We start from the raw sequence: 19900 nt of genomic DNA on the forward strand, positions 1-19900 counted from the left end.
GTAATATTATTCTGACAAAGAAAGATTCCCTAAGGAAAAAATGCCAAACATAAATATAACTTCCAAGAAAGCCAGGAAACATACATGTACTTTCTGTTTCACAAGTGAACGTTCAATTCTTATCAAATGGATGCTGAAGGGAAAATTTTGGCAGTTTTGTAACATAGCAATTGTAAAGCAGCTTAAAGAGGAAAAGTCTGGTCTTTCTTGAATGAAATACACCTTGCCTTAAAAACAAAAACGTAACTACTAGTCTATCCATAACTGCATATCTTACACAATGGACAAAATGTATATATATATGTACATACAGAAAATTGTAATGTTTAAATTCAATATAGCCTTTCTCAGATACCATTTAAACAGGAACTGTACAAATTTACACTTAAATAAGACTTGCGAAACCACACTTTAGTTAGTGTTCATAGTCAATGGGCAAAATTGTAGACAATGCTACCCATCAAGGAGAGGCGGCGTCGGGGAGGGGGCAGGAGGTGGACAGTAGCGATTGTTAGAAACCTAGAGAATCATTGATGAAAAAACAAAATACCAGGTTGTGGCTTAGTTTGAACCGTTGCACAGAAACCATACGTGCTGAGTATAAAATATATAAACAACCTTTTCTTTTTCACCAAATTATCACTTTTCATCTTAGTTGCTTTTGTTTCAATACTTAGGAAATTTAGGATTTGTAAATATGTTCTCCTTCAAAAGATTTCTTCTGTTTAACAACTGTTGCTGACAGCTTACCCTGAGGTATAATCTTGTATACTGCCCTCTATTCATTCAAATTCCATGTCATTTTCTTTTTCCTTTTCTTTATCTTTTCTAATGTCTTTGTTTTTCTTCTAAATCTTCTTCAAGTAGTATTAAGAACCAATCAGCCTTTGAACTACTGTAGTTGAACATGGAATTCCCCTGTGGATTGTCTACGTGCATTCCTACCACTGACTTGTCAAATGATGAATGGCAAATCCTGAACACTTGAAAGAAATATCACTCAGGAGTCAACATTTAAAGACATTTCTATCTGATGATTTCAAAATGCTGTTTTGTCATGCCTAAGTGTGTGCACTATTTAAGTAAATCAAAGATGCACATCTAATTCCTGGGGAAAGTGATTCTGTGACTGACAAACACCTTTCATATGGTGTGCAAAGTCAAAAGGGCAGGCAGGGTTAAAGAGGGGGCAAAACGTGGGTTCACAATGATCTCCTCCAAAATTTTGAATGTCACTGGTAGAAAAGAGATATAAAATCTCAAAGTTTTTTTAAAAGGATTTATGTAGATAGCAAGCAGAAGAGAGTTGTGATGCGTTCCATCTCATTCTAATAGTCTGTAGATGTCTTCGTTAAAAGGTTAACTCTATTCGACTGGCTTAAAGCTCTGTTTATGATATAGAATTATAAAACAGTGGGTGCTGTGTGATGTCATCATCATGGCAAATTTTCTTCAAAAGCTATCTTTTCTTGGAATGTGGTGGGATAATATTCAAAGTTATGAACTAATGTACTGTAACAAGTTATCCAGCACACACCATTTCAAATACACATCTGTACAAAAAAACTCAAATACTGTATGGAATCATTAGTTTTTTGGTTTACAAGGTTCGATTATAGTCCACTTGAGAAAGAAACATTTACTTTATTCATACATCATGCAAAACAACATGAATATCAAAATTGTTCCCTTTTCCAATAATTCGCAGGATATATTTTCCTATACGGTCCTCCACGGACTGGTTGAGGCACGATTCATCTAATCACTGCTGACAATATTCTCAGTGGTAAATTTACCGAAAATAAAAGGCTGATTGTATTATTTCTTTCAACTCCACTAGGCCATAGGAATATTCAGGGTCCTCTGGGTGAAATAGCCCTATCTGTCAATAATATAACTGCCTACATAAACTGTCAAACATTAATTTATCCCAGATGATACACACAGCCTGGTAACTGTAGGCATATATAGGAAGAATGCCGAGCATATATGAGAAACTTGCGAGGGAGGGATATAAAATTTCCAAAAGTCTGCCGATCGACAAATTTTAAAAAACCATACCCTCAAAGATTTGGTCGTGAAATACCTCCTCTGGGTTCAACTTCCTTCGGCAAAGAAACTTAACCTGTGAGTTCTGTACATTATTTATCTCAAATCAATTATTGTAAGTAGCCACCAGGCTGGTGTAATTTGTATTATGCTGTAATTGAACACACACATACACACATGGGAGAGAGTGCCCCCCACTGTAGAGATACATTCTACACAAACACTGTACCACACTACATTGTGACATGTCGGATACTAGTGCTGTAGCCAAGACAAACAGCAACTAGGATATTAGCAACAGTGATCAACAGACATAAAACTAGGCTAGTTTGCCTAACAAACTGCAACAGTGGTCAACAGACATACTGTAAAACTAGGCTAGTTTGCCTAACAAACTGCAACAGTGGTCAACTGACATAAAAGTAGTATAGTTTACCGAATGAACTGCAATGTAGTGGTTAACAGACATAAAACTAGGCTAGATTGCCTAACAAACTGCAACAGTGGTTAACAGACATAAAACTAGGATAGTTTGCCTAACAAACTACAACAGTGGTTAACAGACATAAAACTAGGCTATAGTTTGCCTAACAAACTGCAACAGTGGTCAACTGACATAAAACTAGTATAGTTTGCCGAACGAACTGTAATGTAGTGGTCAACTGACATAAAACTAGGCTAATTTGCCGAACGAACTACTTTGTTTTGATATCATGTTATTCAAAAATACCCAAACTTTAGAAAATGTCAATACAGCTATAAAGAAATAAATAAATTCTATTTTCAAGCTCGGACTGACCTCTGAAGGAGAAGCAAGCCCAACAACCATTATCTTTATTGAATATGATAGAGCTGTTTGAGACACAGGACAATCTCCCAAAGAGGTAAACAAATCTTGTCCAGTATGGGAAATATCCTAGATCAAAACTTCACAAAGCAATAGGCTGCCATTTTGTAAGATATTTGTGATGTCACATTGCCACTGGCAGGTGAAATCCATCAGTTTCCCTTTGTTTTAATATTTTAAATATGTGTCAAGGTGAAGGAAAACAACACTGTAGCTTGACATACTGCCAGTATCACTGCTGGTAATGTTAAACCTCACCAGGCGCGGCGGAACGGAAAAATTATTGGGGGGGGCTAATGTGTGGAGACTATCTAAGCGGAGCGCCACCATCGGTTGGCGCGGAGCGTACAAGAAAATTTTGGGTTTTTTCAAACCCCCAGATGGCCGGAAACGGCACTTCCCGAGTGTTTTATGCTGCGAATACCTAGCCCTAAAATATGGGTCTCAAGCCTGCAATTTCTCAGATTGCACGTAAAAGTCTGTAAAAACATTGTAATTTGTATATTCGATGGTGTTTTAAGAGAGTAGCTATTACTCGTAGTGTACTCGCAAAGACATTTTTGAGTGTAGCAAGGGCAGTGGCGGAGCTAGGGGTATTGGTCAGGGGGGGGGCAAGAATGGTCTGTAGGGGCGCTTTCGACACTATCTAAGCGGAGCGCCACCACAGGTTGGCGTGGAGCGTACAGAATTTTTTTTAGTAAAGTTACTCCCTAGATTGCAGGAAATGACCCTTTCCGGGCCTTGCTAATTTGCAGATAAACGGAGAACAAATAGGTGTCGTCGCCATTTTGTCGGAAAATTACACCAACAGAATATGACAAATGTCAATAAGTATATGAGAGCGCAATAAAATAGTCAATAATCGCGAATAAGTTAAAAGTAGTGAAAAGCTGAAAAGAGCGACAGCAGTCCATTTGAGTCCGTCAGGAGGGGGGGGGGGGATCCGCCCCCTGACTGTTTATATGGACGCTCCGCCACTAAGTAAGGGGATGTTGGAGAACTGGCTGAAATGAGGCAAGTCATTGGCCTAAGACGAAGTTGTGTTACGCTTACCGGTACTCACACTAACTGCTTCCAGTTTTCACGGGGCGTGAAGACGCGGTTGGGGTGACAATGTGGTCTATAGCCAGGGGACGGGCCGAGGGACCAGGGTCTCCCAGCAATTACTAAAATTATTACACCTTTATAGTATACGTGTGCATCGGACAGATCGACAAGTATGCATTGAAAAATGGGCAGATGCACGTTTCGGAGCCTTGGTAAATATTGGGGGGGCTTATCATGCATTTGCCCCCTCAACTTTTTCATTGGGGGGGCTGAGCCCCCCCAAGCCCCCCCCCGGTTCCGCCGCCACTGAACCTCACCAATTGGTAACAATAACAACATTGGAAAAAATACATCTCTCAAAGAAATGTAACGAATCAATAACACAATTTTAAACTTTCAGCAGTAGTGATTCTGCCATCTGTAGATTGCTCAAGTTGTTATGCAGTCTGGTAAATGAAGCTATGTATATGACTCTAACATACCTATAAATGTCCCAAATGGAGTGAAATTATTCTCAGCTGTTTGGAAGAGTTTATTCAGCTGGCTGTTCCACAATCTACATCCCTGACCTTGCTCTACTTCAAGCAATAACTTCCTCGTAACATATTTTATCTCAACCTATGCTTAATCAGAAAACGTGTTACAGAATTAATCATGGTTCCCTTGGGGACATGCTTGGTGTAACATGAAACCGCCAACCTATGTGGTATGAGTTCATAAAACTACAATGTTCAATTCTATAAGCACAATGTAAAAATTCCTTCTTCCCCGTCAAAAGCCTCAAACACCACAAGCTATCACCTACACCTCCTATATATCTCTACCTGACCCACTACCATGTACAGTTTATATAGACCTCATGACCTAAACAACCTCAAATCACCATGGTAACCGAAGACTTATAATAGCAGCTGTGTGGTGTCAGTTACAGATAAACCTGTGTACACACATAAATACATGTAGTGTAGCAACCAACCAGGGAGAATGTATGCATGCATGCATACATGTATGTAAAACCGTGGTAGAAGAATTCCTTTGGCGAGGCAGATTATGTCACTTGAATGGTAACAACTCCCTGGTCCTGAAATTCACCTAACCGTAGTGAGCTTTGCCATGCTGAACAGGCAATTACTTCGATCGATTAGGATGCTTCCTTCTTCTTTTTCTATTTTGTGATGAATCATTTCACCTCTTCCTGGATCAACTGACAACAAAGTCTCATCCCCTATTCTTATGTAAATATTTACCCAAGCATTCATCCAAAAAGACCTTAAACACACACATCACCATGAACTTGTTCCCATTGGTTACACAGAGTGCATGCAGTATTATTAAAATTAAACGACCCCAAATACGGTGAATATAGAAACCCATTTCAGACAGCTCTCCTAGGTGGTAGAAGGGGAGAATAAGAGCAGCTAGTATCGGGGTACTCTTTACCTGGTATCACATAGTAACATGATCTGCAAAATGGACAAACTGATACATAACTGCTACTTGGGTGTATCTAGCAGTTTTTGTAGACTGAAACATACGATATATCCAGTATTTTATGAGCAATCAACTTGATAAACCTGACAAACTGCTACACAAAATGTGAGCCACTAAATTATTCGCTGAATATGACAGTGACTTTATAATACCACCCACCTGGAAGATCAGTCACTTTAATGAAGGGGTAATATAATCATATGGCTCTAGCCATGGAGGGAGGGATAGTGCATTTCTTGTGAGGAGACAGGTTAAAGAATAGTCAGTTAGTTCTTTGAAAATTGTACCCTTACATTGAAATTACACACAAAATAACCAAAGCACTTTCAATGTAATGATTGCATGCTCATTCAACCTAGAGAAGAATGAGGTTTGATCTTGCTAGTTCAAGGGTAAAATGAAAGTCATGAGTCTGTATTGGTTTGAATACTAACAAGAGACGTTCTCTTACCGATACAAATCTGTCCCAGTAACCAAACCTATCAAGTAGCAAAACAGGGGTAACAGAGGGGGGTCCAGATTTATAACCGGGGGGACTGGAAAGCTAAGACATTAACCCTGTAAAACTAAGACCTGTATATTATGCCTTACATCTTGGATCTTAGTAATACAGGCACTGAGTAACACAAGCTTTTTCTCTGATCAAACCAGTTTCGATAGAACGGCTTTCATACGAAAGAAAACAATCCGATACAATGAGTCCGAAATGTTCTAAAAGAGGACAAATGGATAATCTTACCTTTTCCATCCGACGTCCACATCTTATATCGTCCATACGGTGACCATCAAAGATACAGAAAATGCAAACAGTTTTTTCTCATCATCAAAAATTCAACACAAAACAGACCTTGTGAAGAGCTACTTTTCAAAGAGATCTTAATTGAAAAGGATAACATTCCAGTGTTTGTTGAGTTTTCCTTACACATGATAGAGGATGGTGAATAGAGGTAGTTGAAATATAAACCGGTTACTTGTGATGGATCATTGCACAAAGTGGTTACTGGTTACAGACAGGTTTCGCAAAAACATGTCAAATGACCCCAAGTTAATATATGAACGAAGGTGGAAATTGACAGGGCCAGAGAGGAAACTAGAAACGTGGTAACGATAATTAGTGACAAACAATGTTTCGGTAGTTTGCAGCATAAGATAGTTGTTTTCTGAACTCAAATTGAGATTAGCAAATGCACTACTACAAGTATGATTGACCACATATGTCATGTAGAAATGTAGGTAGGTCTTTTCAGTCATAAACCTCACTATCTTAAAGAAAATTTCTGATTTTAGAACACACTGGTTACAATGTTCTTCTCCAATATATAGCAGTTGACTCCATAAACCAAATCAGCTGTGCATACTTAAAATGTCTGTTTGGTTTCAGAACTGATATACCTACCATATGGAAAAGTTTTGTTGTATAGATAGTGGCATATGACAATGTAAGATGTGTTCAATGTATATCAACATTTACCTATTCTGGGTATTTACTCAACTCTTCACTTACCTGTTTCCTCATCATGTTAGCACTCCGATCTTTCACTCAGAGCCTTGTTACTCCCACAGTGAACTTTTTTACTTCAGGCAAGCCAATTGGTAGCTTACATAGAATTATACATGCTTAAATGTTCCTTGTAATTAGTCTTCACTCTTGATTATTTTGAATAACAACAGAATATATATTTGCAACCCTTTGTACCCCAGATAATTAACCATTCCAATTTTTTCTTTTCAAGGGCTTAGGAGGGAGAAAGGATGGATGGGGATGATTGGGAAGCACTCATGCCTACTGTAGTACCATCTGGAGTAGAAGTTTGATAAAATGGTGCCACTGGAATGCTTCTCCAGTGATCCACCAGTCAGAATCAGATAGTTACACTGGGTGGCTTTGTGGGTAGCATAGTGACTTCAGGCAGTCTTTAAATAGAAGAGAACTTCATATTCAAATAGTGGAACTCCACACTTGGTTCCAGGGACATATATACATGTATCAAGGTCATTACCACACTCTGCCTGACAGAGACTTCTCTGTACAAGTGATGATGATTATCAACTAACCATTTAACTACCAAACACAGTTGTTCTGACAAGTACTAATGACCTTGATATCACCATACCATGCTGACTCTTTGACCAAGAACCCAAAAACTTTACCTCCTACAGGACAAACCTCATTTCTAATTTTAAACCGGAAGGGGGTACAATTATATTTTCTGTAACTTTTTCTAGAGTACTGTAGGGCGGGAAGTCATGCTGTAAGGCACTCATATCTATCACTAGAGGTGCAGTTATCACCGAATTAGAAACCATTGATTCTGGACACAAACCCTATCCAGGTTATCTCTACAATTTACATATTGCCATCAGTATGGGGTTGATGTAAAAACTAATCGTTGCATCTACCGACATTTTTGACCGAGACCCAAATTTCCCTTCCTGCAGGACAACACTCGGTACCAAGTTTAATTCTTTCTTAAAGACCAACTATGGAGACTTTTCGATGAACATAAAATCCCACCATTTTTCATGTATGTAATCCTTAACTGACTCCAATTACATTGCTGTAATTAACTTTACCAATTTCGGACGTTAAATAAGTGAAAAATGGGACGAAAAGTCAGCTTCTATTTCAGACATTCCTGAAACATTTCTAAGACATCAGGTGACCATGTGACGTCAACGTTTGTATACCTCACTCACAACTATACTTTTAGTGTGTAAAGTCGTATACTTGAGCTGCCAAAAACATCAACGATATTACTCCTTTTTCCTCAAAATGTCACAATTCTGTGTTGTTGGAGGTTGCAGTTATACCTCATCCAACAAAAGCATCAGCTTTTTTAGATTTCCGAGTAAAAGAACCGACGAAAAACGCCGCAGACTTTGGATCAATTTTTTGAGATCCACGCGGAAAGATTTTTCAGCACCCGGAGTATCTCATGCCCATGAGTCCACATGCATGACCCTTCTTCTGTGTATGCTGCAAATGTCTCATTCTGTGAAAATTATATACTGTCGATAGCTGTGTCGGACCATGGTCGGACATAGCTAATGTGAAATTGACCGTAAACACGCCCTGGACGTCCTTACATGTAACATTATATCACGCAATTGACAGTAATATATTTACTGTAAGAGATGACCGTATATATATACCGTGCCAAGGGTATAGCATTGTTAGTACATGTACGGTAGTTAGTTACAACTCTCGCCGGCGTTGGCTCACAGCATGTGTAAATAGCCATGTTAGGATTTATCTATTTCATTTGTTGTATTCCAGTATCGTGAGTTCGTGATACATGTGTAATAATGTCCGTTCTGTTTATTCCGACATCTGCATGGTCCAAGGAGTTGAATAAAAACGGTAGTATGTACACTGGCGGATCCAGGGTCTTTGTTTGGGAGGGGCCAAAGTGGCATTAGAGTGATATGGGGGAGGGGTCTAAAGGGAGAGGGTACCCCTCCCCTTTTGAAAATTTTCTATCGCTGAACGCCCTCAGACAGGCGCGGCGGAACGGAAAAATTATTGGGGGGGCTAATGTGTGGAGACTATCTAAGCGGAGCGCCACCATCGGTTGGCGCGGTGCGTAGAAGAAAATTTTGGGTTTTTTCAAACCCCCATAGATGGCCGGAAACGGCACTTCCCGAGTGTTTTATGCTGAGAATACCTAGCCCTAAAATATGGGTCTCAAGCCTGCAATTTCTCAGATTGCACGTAAAAGTCTATAAAAACATTGTAAATTGTATATTCGATAGAGAGTAGCTCTTACTCGTAGTGTACTCGTAAAGACGTTTTTGAGTGTAGTAAGGGCAGTGGGGCGCTTTCAATACTATCTAAGCGGAGCGCCACCACAGGTTGGCGCGGAGCGTACAGAAAATTTTTGAGTAAAGATACTCCCTAGATTGCAGGAAATGACCCTTTCCGGGCCTTGCTAATTTGCAGATGAACGGAGAATAAATAGGTGTCGTCGCCATTTTGTCGGAAAATTACACCAACAGAATATGACAAATGTCAATAGGTATATGAGAGCGCAATAAAATAGTCAATAATCGCGAATAAATAAAAAGTAGTGAAAAGCTGAAAAGGGCGCCAGCAGTCCATTTGAGTCCGTCGGGGGGGGGGGCATCCGCCCCCTGTCTGTATATATGGACCCTCCGCCACTAAGTAAGGGTATGTTGGAGAACTGGCTGAAATGAGACAAGTCATTGGCCTAAGACGAAGTTGTGTTACGCTTACCGGTACTCACACTCACTGCTTCCACTTTTTACGGGGCGTGAAGACGCGGTTGGGGTGACAATGTGGTCTATAGCCAGGGGACGGGCTGAGGGTCCCCCAGCAATTACTAAAATTATTACACCTATATAGTATACGTGTGCATCGGACAGATCGACAAGTATGCATTGAAAAATGGGCAGATGCACGTTTCGGAGCCTTGGTAAATATTAGAGGGCTTGTCATGCATATGCCCCCTCAACTTTTTCATTGGGGGGCTGAGCCCCCCCCCCAAGCCCCCCCCCCCCGGTTCCACCGCCACTGCCCTCAGATGCAATTTGGTTTTTTTTTTGGAATACCGGTGATGCCTACATGTAAAATGGTGGCACTTAGAAAGGCTATGGACACCCAAAATTTTCTGAGAAATATGCATTTTTTGTGTGTAAAATCAATAAATTGAATAGTAGGTGATAATTCATTCTTTCCCGTGGCATGAAAATGTTCGCTGCTCGCCCCAATGAAAAGAATTATAGGCTATTTTGCGGTTCAAATGATGCTGTAAAGGAGGTTTTATACTCTATTATGCTAAATGCTAAAGAAATGATGGTTGCTAAGTCAAAATTTGATGCAATTTTTTTATGTATACTTGACAATTACAATGCGTTTTTTCGGATGCTTGTGCGGGTCAGCGGGTTTGGGTGTTAGAATGCGGGTCTAATTCCCGCGAATTGCGGGTCAGTTGGGAGCTCTGCATTTAATTTTAAACCAGAAAACGAAAAGGTTTAGACTAGTCTACCACTGCTATTCCTCTCGATTTTTTAAATTTCCAATCATATGATTTAGCGGTTGTTCGGAAACACTTTTTGGCTCACCTTTGGGGGGGCCATGGCCCCCCTTGGCCCCCCCCCCCTTGGATCCGCCAGTGAGTATGTAGCGATCGGACGTTTTATTTCGTTAGTGACTGTCTTGTGATTGTGGGATGTTAGTACTGGTCAAGGCCTGTTTCAACTAGACCTAACTCTATGGAATTACACAGACTCACGGTAGTTTTTCGCCCAGGATTGAACAAGAAACGTGGATTAGGATATTCACTGCTAAATTTGTTTATTGACAGGATACTTTTTCTGTGTTTGTATACTTTTGGATATTAAAACGAGTAAGTACTATGTAAGTATATCGTACCGAACGGACCTATTGACGCTACGCTATGTAAAAGATGCCTCCATTTGAGTGGAAATTTTGCTAATAAAATAAGCAATTTAACTAAAATTTCTGCTTATAATTGTCTTAAAACTTGTTGTTAACCTTCATGTGTTCTTGTTTTAAGCTAACAGCTTTTTAAACGCTCGAAATTGGAAGTCAAAAACAGTACAATTGTTCGCTATCTGTGTACAAACAGTGCCTATATCAGCGTTTGATTTTCGCGGTATACAAACTTTGACGTCACACGGTGACCAGAGGCTCCTTTGGGTCAATCTCTGTTTTCAGACATTCCAGAGGTTCATGTCACGTGACTACCCAAAATGTCCATTTTCGTGGTCGTTTTTGATGGGTTATAGTAGGTTTTGGAAGATTATTTTTTACACATGTTGATTATGGGTATGTAAACTCCTAAATTAATGGAAAATCTCAACAACAAAAATTGCCTCCATATTTGGTCTTTAAGAGTCAAGTGTAAAGTGATCATGCTGTTACTACAATATCTATCAAGGTTATCACTATATTCTACAGTTGCCTTCAGTAAGATTGATAACAATCAGTTGTACATGTCTATTCAATTAAGTAAGTTACTTATCACCTTACAATAAACTGGTACTTCCACCTGAGACCTACATTTTCCTCTTGCATGAAAACTCCCAATTTCTTCATTTTGCAGACCCTGCCAATGTCATTTGCTTTAATTGACTGATGGCATCAGTAAATGGGTGCAAATTCTGTCAAGGTTATTACCTCTATAGTTGACCGATGGATTCAGTAAGTACTACGGCCCAAACCCTGTTACTCATAGCCTTATTTTACTGATGACATCAGTAAGTATATGGGTGTAAACCCTGTTTAATCATAGCCTTATTTGACTGATGGCTTCAGTAAGGATTAGGGTCCAAACTCTGTCACAGTCATTGCCTTTATATTTGACGGATGGCATTGGTAAAGAAACTATCAGATGTGTTTGTATCTACAGTTGATGGAAAACAGAAAAATTTGGGAAAGGGGCAGAGTCCAGAATCCACCCAAAAATCCTTCAAATTGAAAAGGATGCTTTTCAGGCTGCACATGATATTTAACCCAAAGCTATGCCTTTCAGTTAGCACCGATATATGTCCTGATTACCGCAGTTCCGTAAGATTCGAGCAGATAAAAAATTTCGAGTTCCAAACCCAATGTTCTAGAAACCTTAGGTAGGTAGAATGAGATGGGAGGTCACTGATTGATGGGGTCCAGTTATAGAGGGCGCACAGTGTTTAAAGGTTGCCTGTTCACTCTAGACACAGCAGAATAAGAGTGCTGAGGTTGTGAGGAGACAGGTAACAGAGGACCAAAGTAAATACTAGTCGTATCTGAGAGATGTACTAAGTTTGTGAAAAAACTCACCACCCAATTTCTTCAAATGAGAGTTATACAAGTGTTTACTTTTGGTGAGTTGTGCAAACGATAATAAGTGACGATAGCCGATTACAAGTTGGATACCTCATGTATTAAAGTATGACTTCCAAGTGCGATTTGACCTTCATTCTGGCTGTTTATAAATATCGGCATCTGGCCGATATCGGGACTGGAATATCGGATATTAGCGATATCAGCACAACGATAGTTTTCTTGCTGGACACATTTTGAGCTTATCATCTAAATAAATCAAATTTAGAGAAGCTACCTGAAGTACTGCAACAGTGTTCTAAGACCAGTGTTCGATTTTTCCGGTATCGCATCGCAAAATGCGATCCAAAACGACAAACTTGCGAGACGTTTCCAAATCAGCATCGCACAATGTGCCGATTTGTGCGATACAAATTCCTAGTCAGATTTGGGAGCAAACACTCAAACCTTAACTTACGAACTGTCGATCACAATGTAGAAGTTATAATTTATTGAGTTTATACTCAATGTACAACTTATTCACTTGACCGTATAGCGAAAAAAAAACCTGAAAAAATAATATCCTACCATAGTTAAGTGTAAAGCAAATAGCCTAACCACCTCGGCGGTTACGGATCTCACGTAACTAAAAGGTTCCCTGGCAACGTGCCAAAAAATGTTAACAAACAGGTGTTACACAGGGGATGAGCTCACAGTTGTTGGGAAGGTACCTGGGCAAATTCGCAGCACATGTACCCTGGTGCAGTAGTTGGGTATAGGGTTAAGCACTGCAGTTGTAAAAATGTACGCATAGTGCACGCTATTCATTGTTAGGCAGTCTAGAAACGGGGCTTTGCTGAACGTTGTTTGTTTCATAATATCGGGAGTTTTGTAAGTTGCACTTTTTAAAGATTGAAAGACAGATTAAATCTCTTTTCATTTTATAACATAATATAGCTACTTTAACTTGTCATTTTAAAATTTTCATCAGTTTCGTGACAATTTAAACAAAAAAAGTTGTCAGTATTTTGCATCCTCAACTGCGAATTTTTTCATCGCCAGACATCGCAAAAAATGACAACAATTTTCGGGGGCTTTCGCCCCCAGGTACCCACGAGGGGTTCTACCCCATGACCCCACCATAGCCCTAAGACGGGCCCCTGGACACCACGCCTTTATGCTCGCACGTTACGCGTGCTAGGCAGGCGAACACCGGCGGGAAATCGGCAGTGTGTTCGCGGGAAATTGAGCAAGGTTTTCCAACACTGCTGAACTGTGCAGTTACTGTATGCATCATGTTCAAGGTTTTCACGGAGGCTTTTGAGGAAATGAATGGTTAGTACAGTGTATATATGCTGCACTAATGCTGTGTGTAGGCCAAGGTTCACGAAGGTCATTGGTTATATTCGCGCGCCGTAGACGTGTTTTTAGATGTTACGGAGAGTCAGGTTTCCATATTAATCGAAAATGAATCTGAATTTAACTGACGCTAAAGAAATGGATCGTCTTGGGCAGATTAACAAATCATTGCAAGTATAAATAAGTACAAGTAGCTCTGCTGTTAAAAAGAAAAGTTTAATATCGGCTTGCTGTTATCGGCAATTAGGCAAAATTTTACCGATACCGATATGCTGCCGATATTGCAAACATCGGCCGATACCGATATTGAAAACGATTATCGTAGCAACACTAGTATAAATAATAATAATAAACAAACATTTTCTAGTTAATACATTGATCGCCAACATTTGGTCCGTTTTGTGGTAATTTCAAAACTGCTATTCAATATTGGGGAACTGCTATGCAACAAAAAAATTGTATAGCAATTGTCGAAATTTGTTGCTATGTAATTTTTTGGCCATAAGTCGAACCCTGTCTAAGACACAGCACTGGTTGTCTGCCTTCTTTCCAAATAGTAATTTACTTCAAAAAGCGAATTGTTTTACTTAAAAATTCTGATAAAGTACCCTTACCCAATTGGTTCTACAGAGATATCAACTATATAAGATAAACTATATATAGTTTCGAGCAAACAAAAAGTCAAGTTAGTAGTGTGGATTGATTTAGTGGAAAATCTCTAAACATTATAATAAACGGATACCAATTTCCCTAAACCCAGGTAGGACACGTTCAGTTTGATCCTTCAGATAATATTTCATCATTCATTTTCGCCTTCTGTATCAGATTTGACAGCAAAAGAACAAGAAAACCACTTTTGATCTAAACCTGACTGAGACATGGCCATAAATTTCAAGCACTTCTTTAGCACTTGAATATGATCTACCTGGTTAGGATCTGTAAGGCAGCTAGTAGTGTGTTTCTCAGAGTAATAAATATTATACTCTGCAAACTGGTTAGGATGTATTTGCAATCAATATCACTTTGGTCAAACTCTAAGAACCCAATTTTGAAAATGCAGACATAAACATCAAGCTGAAATCAAACTTGCCACTGAGAAGGGGGGGGGGTGGGAATGTGACCTCCTCTTCCTTCAAAACTTCACAAACTGCAGGTGCAAGCAGATGAAAAATCAAAAACTTGAATCGACTTTGGAAAATTCCGAATTGTCATTTCGGATGGGAGAGGGCAATAGAATGATAGGGCCGGTTCAAATGGGGACACAATGCCCAACAAAAATTACCCAATTGTTGTAAGTTAGGTAGACTAGGAGCGCATCTGTATTAGAGACAGGTATGGGAAGGATGAGGTAAATTTGACATTTCAATCATACCACAGCAACGCAAACCCACTATTAATTAAAAGTAAACTTGGTCTCTCACAGTAATGTATATAAGGTATCATTGTATGTACTGCTTGTTAAATAAATATACCAACTTCAATCACTTCAGTAAAACTGAAATTCTGAATAAATTTTTGGAGGTATGTGTCACCCCCATGAACTCCCCCCCCCCTCTACCTCACCCCACCCAATCCACGTGGCTAAAGCCCTGGTCCCAATAACTATGTTAAGTATGATCAATAACAAGGACACCAAGTCACAAATGGTCAAAATTTATGTATCAAATAACATCAAAATTTACCAACATGAATGCAAAGCGACACTTCCAAGGAACAAACAGGAAATTTTAGTGATCTGTTGGGGGCCTCAAGGTCGCTCATATACCCCCTTAGGCTTGTATTAATTCCCCATGGATGTGTCCTCAAATGAGAAGAAATCATTTCTGTTTCAATTTATCTCTGTCATTTTGAGAATTTACGCCAGTCTTTTCAACTTACTGATACCAAAATAGTTACAGTGAGAAATATTTTCCCTCTGCTTTTTAGTTTTGACTATTGTTTTTTTTTTAATGCACATTTACAAGAAGTGACAGTTGGAAGAAGGCAACTTGATTAGAAATAATGAGCACTTATGAACTTTTTACTGGGGATGTATGAAACCTCAAGGGACTAACCCTAACGTCAGAAGTTTTCCACGTAAATGAAAATAAGTGAAAGTAAGAAGGTATCCGGTTTGTCATTCTTTTCCAACATCAAAGTAGCGTTCAACAATGAATGTCAGAAGAACTTAATCACTTTTCATCACATGTACACTAAACATGACATTGGGGGGAACAGTTTTCATTTTGAATTAGTTAAGGAACATTTAACTATCAAATAGTCATCAGTTTGTACGTCCAGGAGTTGCTCAAGACTTTTATACCCTGTGCGTACTGACTATTTAAAAATAGAATCTATATTGATGCATGGCAAGAAAAGTACTGATCATCCGAAAGTAAAATTATTTCCATTAATGCCACACGCTGATGGAAGAATAAAAAGGTGAGACTTAACCTCAGCGTTGGGAACATTTCATGATTTGCCAAGTAAATTTAAAGATGCATTTTTTAAATTCTTGCCATATATCATGTGACAATTGGCTGGCAGAACTCTCGTTTGGCAAGTTGCCACTTAGCAACGGTTTTGTCAACTTCTGTACAAGTTCAACATACCATGAATGTATTTCTTTGTGCTTCTAACATGACAGTGTGGCCAGCCCAATAATAAGAAGGTAAATCTACATCAATATTTACAGCATCTCCTGAAAAGTTATAGTAAGACCCTCCCAGAAGAGGTCACTGAAATGAACAGATGTCACATCTTACTAGATACATCAATCTTCAATAACACATGTATGCTCCACATCCTTCTGTATACAAATTTTCAGAGCCATACATAATGACCCAGCCAATTGGGACAGTTTTCTAATGTTCCAATGTTGCTGGGACTTTCAAAATTGTTCAAATATTTTGTTGATGTAAAAGTTAAGATTACATAACAATAGCATTCCAGAGAAAGGCATGTATTAAAACACACACACATTCCATACTCCTTCAATTTGACTTTATCAAACATACACAGTAGGTTGTTATTCACTGTACATCTATAGTTGAAATTGTAAAGTAATGTACTTCCTTTTACCACACAAAACCCGAACCAATATATTTTACCGATCGTGTTATTTATGTTCCAGTCTTTGAGCAAGTACTATAGTTGTGCCAGCTTTGTCACATTTACAGATCTGCTCCACTGCTTGACGGCAAGCACTATCAAAGGCAATACTAACGGCGATTCGAAAACAGAAATTTGGAAATACAAACACACACTTTTGTGGCTGCGTAGCTTTTAAAGGATATCACACACAAAAAGGGTTGGTACTAAAGCCAATTGTAAGAGAAAACATGTGCATACCAAGTCAAGGATATATCATTATTGATCTATTTAACCAAAAAACAGGTCAAGCAAGGAAAAGTCAAATCAAAGACAATTGCCAATTATGGTTAATCACAGGCAAATCTTTTAAAAACATGCTTGCTAAAATTCAGACCAATTGTGGACAATACAAGAAAAGAAAAACATCTTACTTTTTTTTCCTCCCATTTTTTCTCTTTTTCATTTGATAATCTTGGCCAGGAGGTAATGTAATATCAATTATCTAATTGTTAATAAGGGAATTAAAGTAACAATTGTCATTATTTTATATAAGTTGTAGATGTGCTTTTCCTTGACCCCCATGAAGATAAAATCCTGAGCTTCCAGCTCTGATCGTGGAAACTGTGGTACTGTGTGTTTGAACTGTAAGGATTCGACAAGTATCTCATTTAATAATGTGTGCAAGTTACAGTGATACTGGGTTTTTGAAAAGAACACTTTCTTTATCAATCTTCTCTACAACATCCTTCTAGACGTTAACTCAATGAATCAATTAGTAAGTTTTTCTGTGAAATAGCAGATTTGAGAGTCACGTTTCGAATAACAACATATTCCCTAAACCACGGAGGTTTTACAGACAGAAAGATGAGTGAGAGAAGGAGGAGGGGGAGGGGAGGGGGAGGGGGAGAGGGAGGGGAGAGGGAAGGGAGAGAGAAGAAGACATACAGAGAGAGAGAGAGAGTGGGTGGTGTCCCTGAAGAGGGGTATAGGTGGCACAGTGCTAAAAAAATTCCAGCCATACAGTTTTGGTAGATAGGAAAGTGTTTGTAGAATGGAGACAGGTAAGAGAGGAGCAAAATTTCAGACTTTTGAATATCACAAATCACTTACCTTTGACCATTTTGGATTTAAATCTTTGGCCTTGTTTGCATCCTGGAGAGCACTTTCGTATTCCTTTAATTTGATGTTAGCTGCCGAACGGTTGCTGAAGAGGATGTGATTGGCTGGATCTAAGATAAGAGCTTCGGAGTAGAGCTGGACGGCCTTCTTGAAGTCCCCCTCTTGACACGCCTCGTTGCTTAGTCGCACCTTCTCCTGAAAAAGGAGGCGTTTGTCATCGAGGACACCGACGGGTTCGTCGGTCTTCTTAGAATGAGGCGAGATGGATTCCTTACTTGTGGTGCTGCTACTGTCATCTTGAGATGATCTTATTGCCGATCTCTGAATGGGTCAAAAGAGAAATGAAAGGAAGTTAGGTCCTGGTTTGTGACAGCTGTGACCGTTTGTGACTGAATGAAAAAACAACTCAACATAATCTCCTTGACAAAGTAAACCAAGGACAACTTTAGCAATGTCACTGTACATTACCTCCTTTTTCTTCTTCCTCATTTCTTCATTTCTTCAACCAAAAAGACAACATCACAAATACCCAGGTCAAATGGTTAATTTTCTTGAGGTAAAACTGTGTTTATTGCACACCTACAGGCCAACTTCTCTCACACTGACCACATACTTGGTATCTAAATTTTCTACATAATTGTCTCACCACTTTGCTACACTTTTCACAGATGGTAAAGGGCAACCATAACCAGGACAGATGAGTATCAAATCAAATAAAACACATGTATATTGCCTGCAGTGTCAACACCCTGACCCTTGGGACCAGAGTTTGATATTAAACAGGCGAGCTTCACCATGACACTATTCCCTTCCCAGTGGAATTGCGAGCAGCTCTTACTACAGTACTCAAAATTCCATGATAAATTTATCAATTATCAACTACATTATCAAACTCACACAATATATGAATTGCATTTATACAACTTTAAACCTACACAAAGGTTGTGCAAAAACTAAGCTGCACACTGTTATATTGCTATGCTTGTTATAAACAATATTGAAAGCTTTCTGATGAACGCTGGACACTGTAATTTCATAAAATATGGAAAGGTGCCATTGGGTCAAATTGTAATCACATATGGATACTTTGGGGGGGGGGGGGGGGGGTAATTGCTAGTCCATCTGTTCCATGTGCTTAACCCATTCATCACTCTAAGAACAGTTATAGCTTAGAAGCATGTCATATTAAATTTTAAAAAGTTCAAAAAGTTAAAAGATACTAAGATAGATGCCAAGGTCCAAAGGGACAAAACCAACCTTTACTACTTCTAATACAGTAAATTAGAATGCAATTTCAATACAAGAAATATTACTACTGTGGTTGGTGTCATACTTTGCGGAAGTTTAAAACTTATTGAGGATTTAATGCGGGTAGATAGAGTTCTAATATAGGGAAAGGAGTTGGGATGGTTAGTTGAGATAGTTTGTAGGAAGATGCCAAGATGGGAAACAGGATCGCCAACTTTTCTTTGAAACTGTAATTGAAGAGAGGACTGGGAAGGTGTGGTTGGGGTGGGGTGGGGTGAGGTGCGGTGAGGTGGGACATGGATGCTATAATCTGGGCAGTTATTAGTGGATCAACCATGATCCTACCCTACTATATAATTTCAGCAGGGGATGTTTCAAAAATTGAAATATCACATGTAAACCTGTTATGCACAATAGAAATTACACCTACTGGGATTTCTTCTGGAAACTGGATAAATAGGTCTTGCGCAGTTATTTATGACATTGGGATACTTGTACCCAAGCAGAGGATTTAACCTGGTGACACCTAAGATGAAAGATCACCATATTGATGACAGTGGATGGGCTAGTCAGCTGTGGGTCATCACTGTAAATCTGTTAACACTATCCTACTTTTACTCCATAAACACAGAGTGGGGGTGCTTGCTAAAATAACAGTAAAACATCATTAAATTTATCAGAATTTTGTTGAAAGCTGCATATAAGATTCTTATACACTTGACACATGTATGGATCTACTAACACAGGTTTATTACCTAGGGATATGAGACAGGCTGGTATGGTTGTAAATAAGTTACACAAATTATGGAAGTATATATGTGTTAGCTATAATACAATGGTACATAACAGTGCATAAAGTACAGGGTTGAGGAAATTGTGTTTTC

At 39.0% G+C, this 19900-nt stretch overlaps 1 protein-coding gene across 3 annotated transcripts in view; it reads right to left on the minus strand.

Moving 5' to 3' along the window:
- Positions 1-19900, minus strand: part of LOC139981065 (tetratricopeptide repeat protein 28-like) — a 109581-nt gene that overhangs the window by 66927 nt on the left and 22754 nt on the right. For all 3 annotated transcript variants that reach the window (XM_071993210.1, XM_071993213.1, XM_071993209.1), the window contains exon 2: positions 17760-18089. In XM_071993210.1, coding sequence (XP_071849311.1) covers positions 17760-18089 — 330 coding nt within the window. The remainder of the gene's footprint in view (positions 1-17759; positions 18090-19900) is intronic.

The sequence above is a fragment of the Apostichopus japonicus genome, chromosome 15, assembly GCF_037975245.1.
Source record: "Apostichopus japonicus isolate 1M-3 chromosome 15, ASM3797524v1, whole genome shotgun sequence".
In the NCBI taxonomy this organism is placed as follows: domain Eukaryota; kingdom Metazoa; phylum Echinodermata; class Holothuroidea; order Aspidochirotida; family Stichopodidae; genus Apostichopus; species Apostichopus japonicus.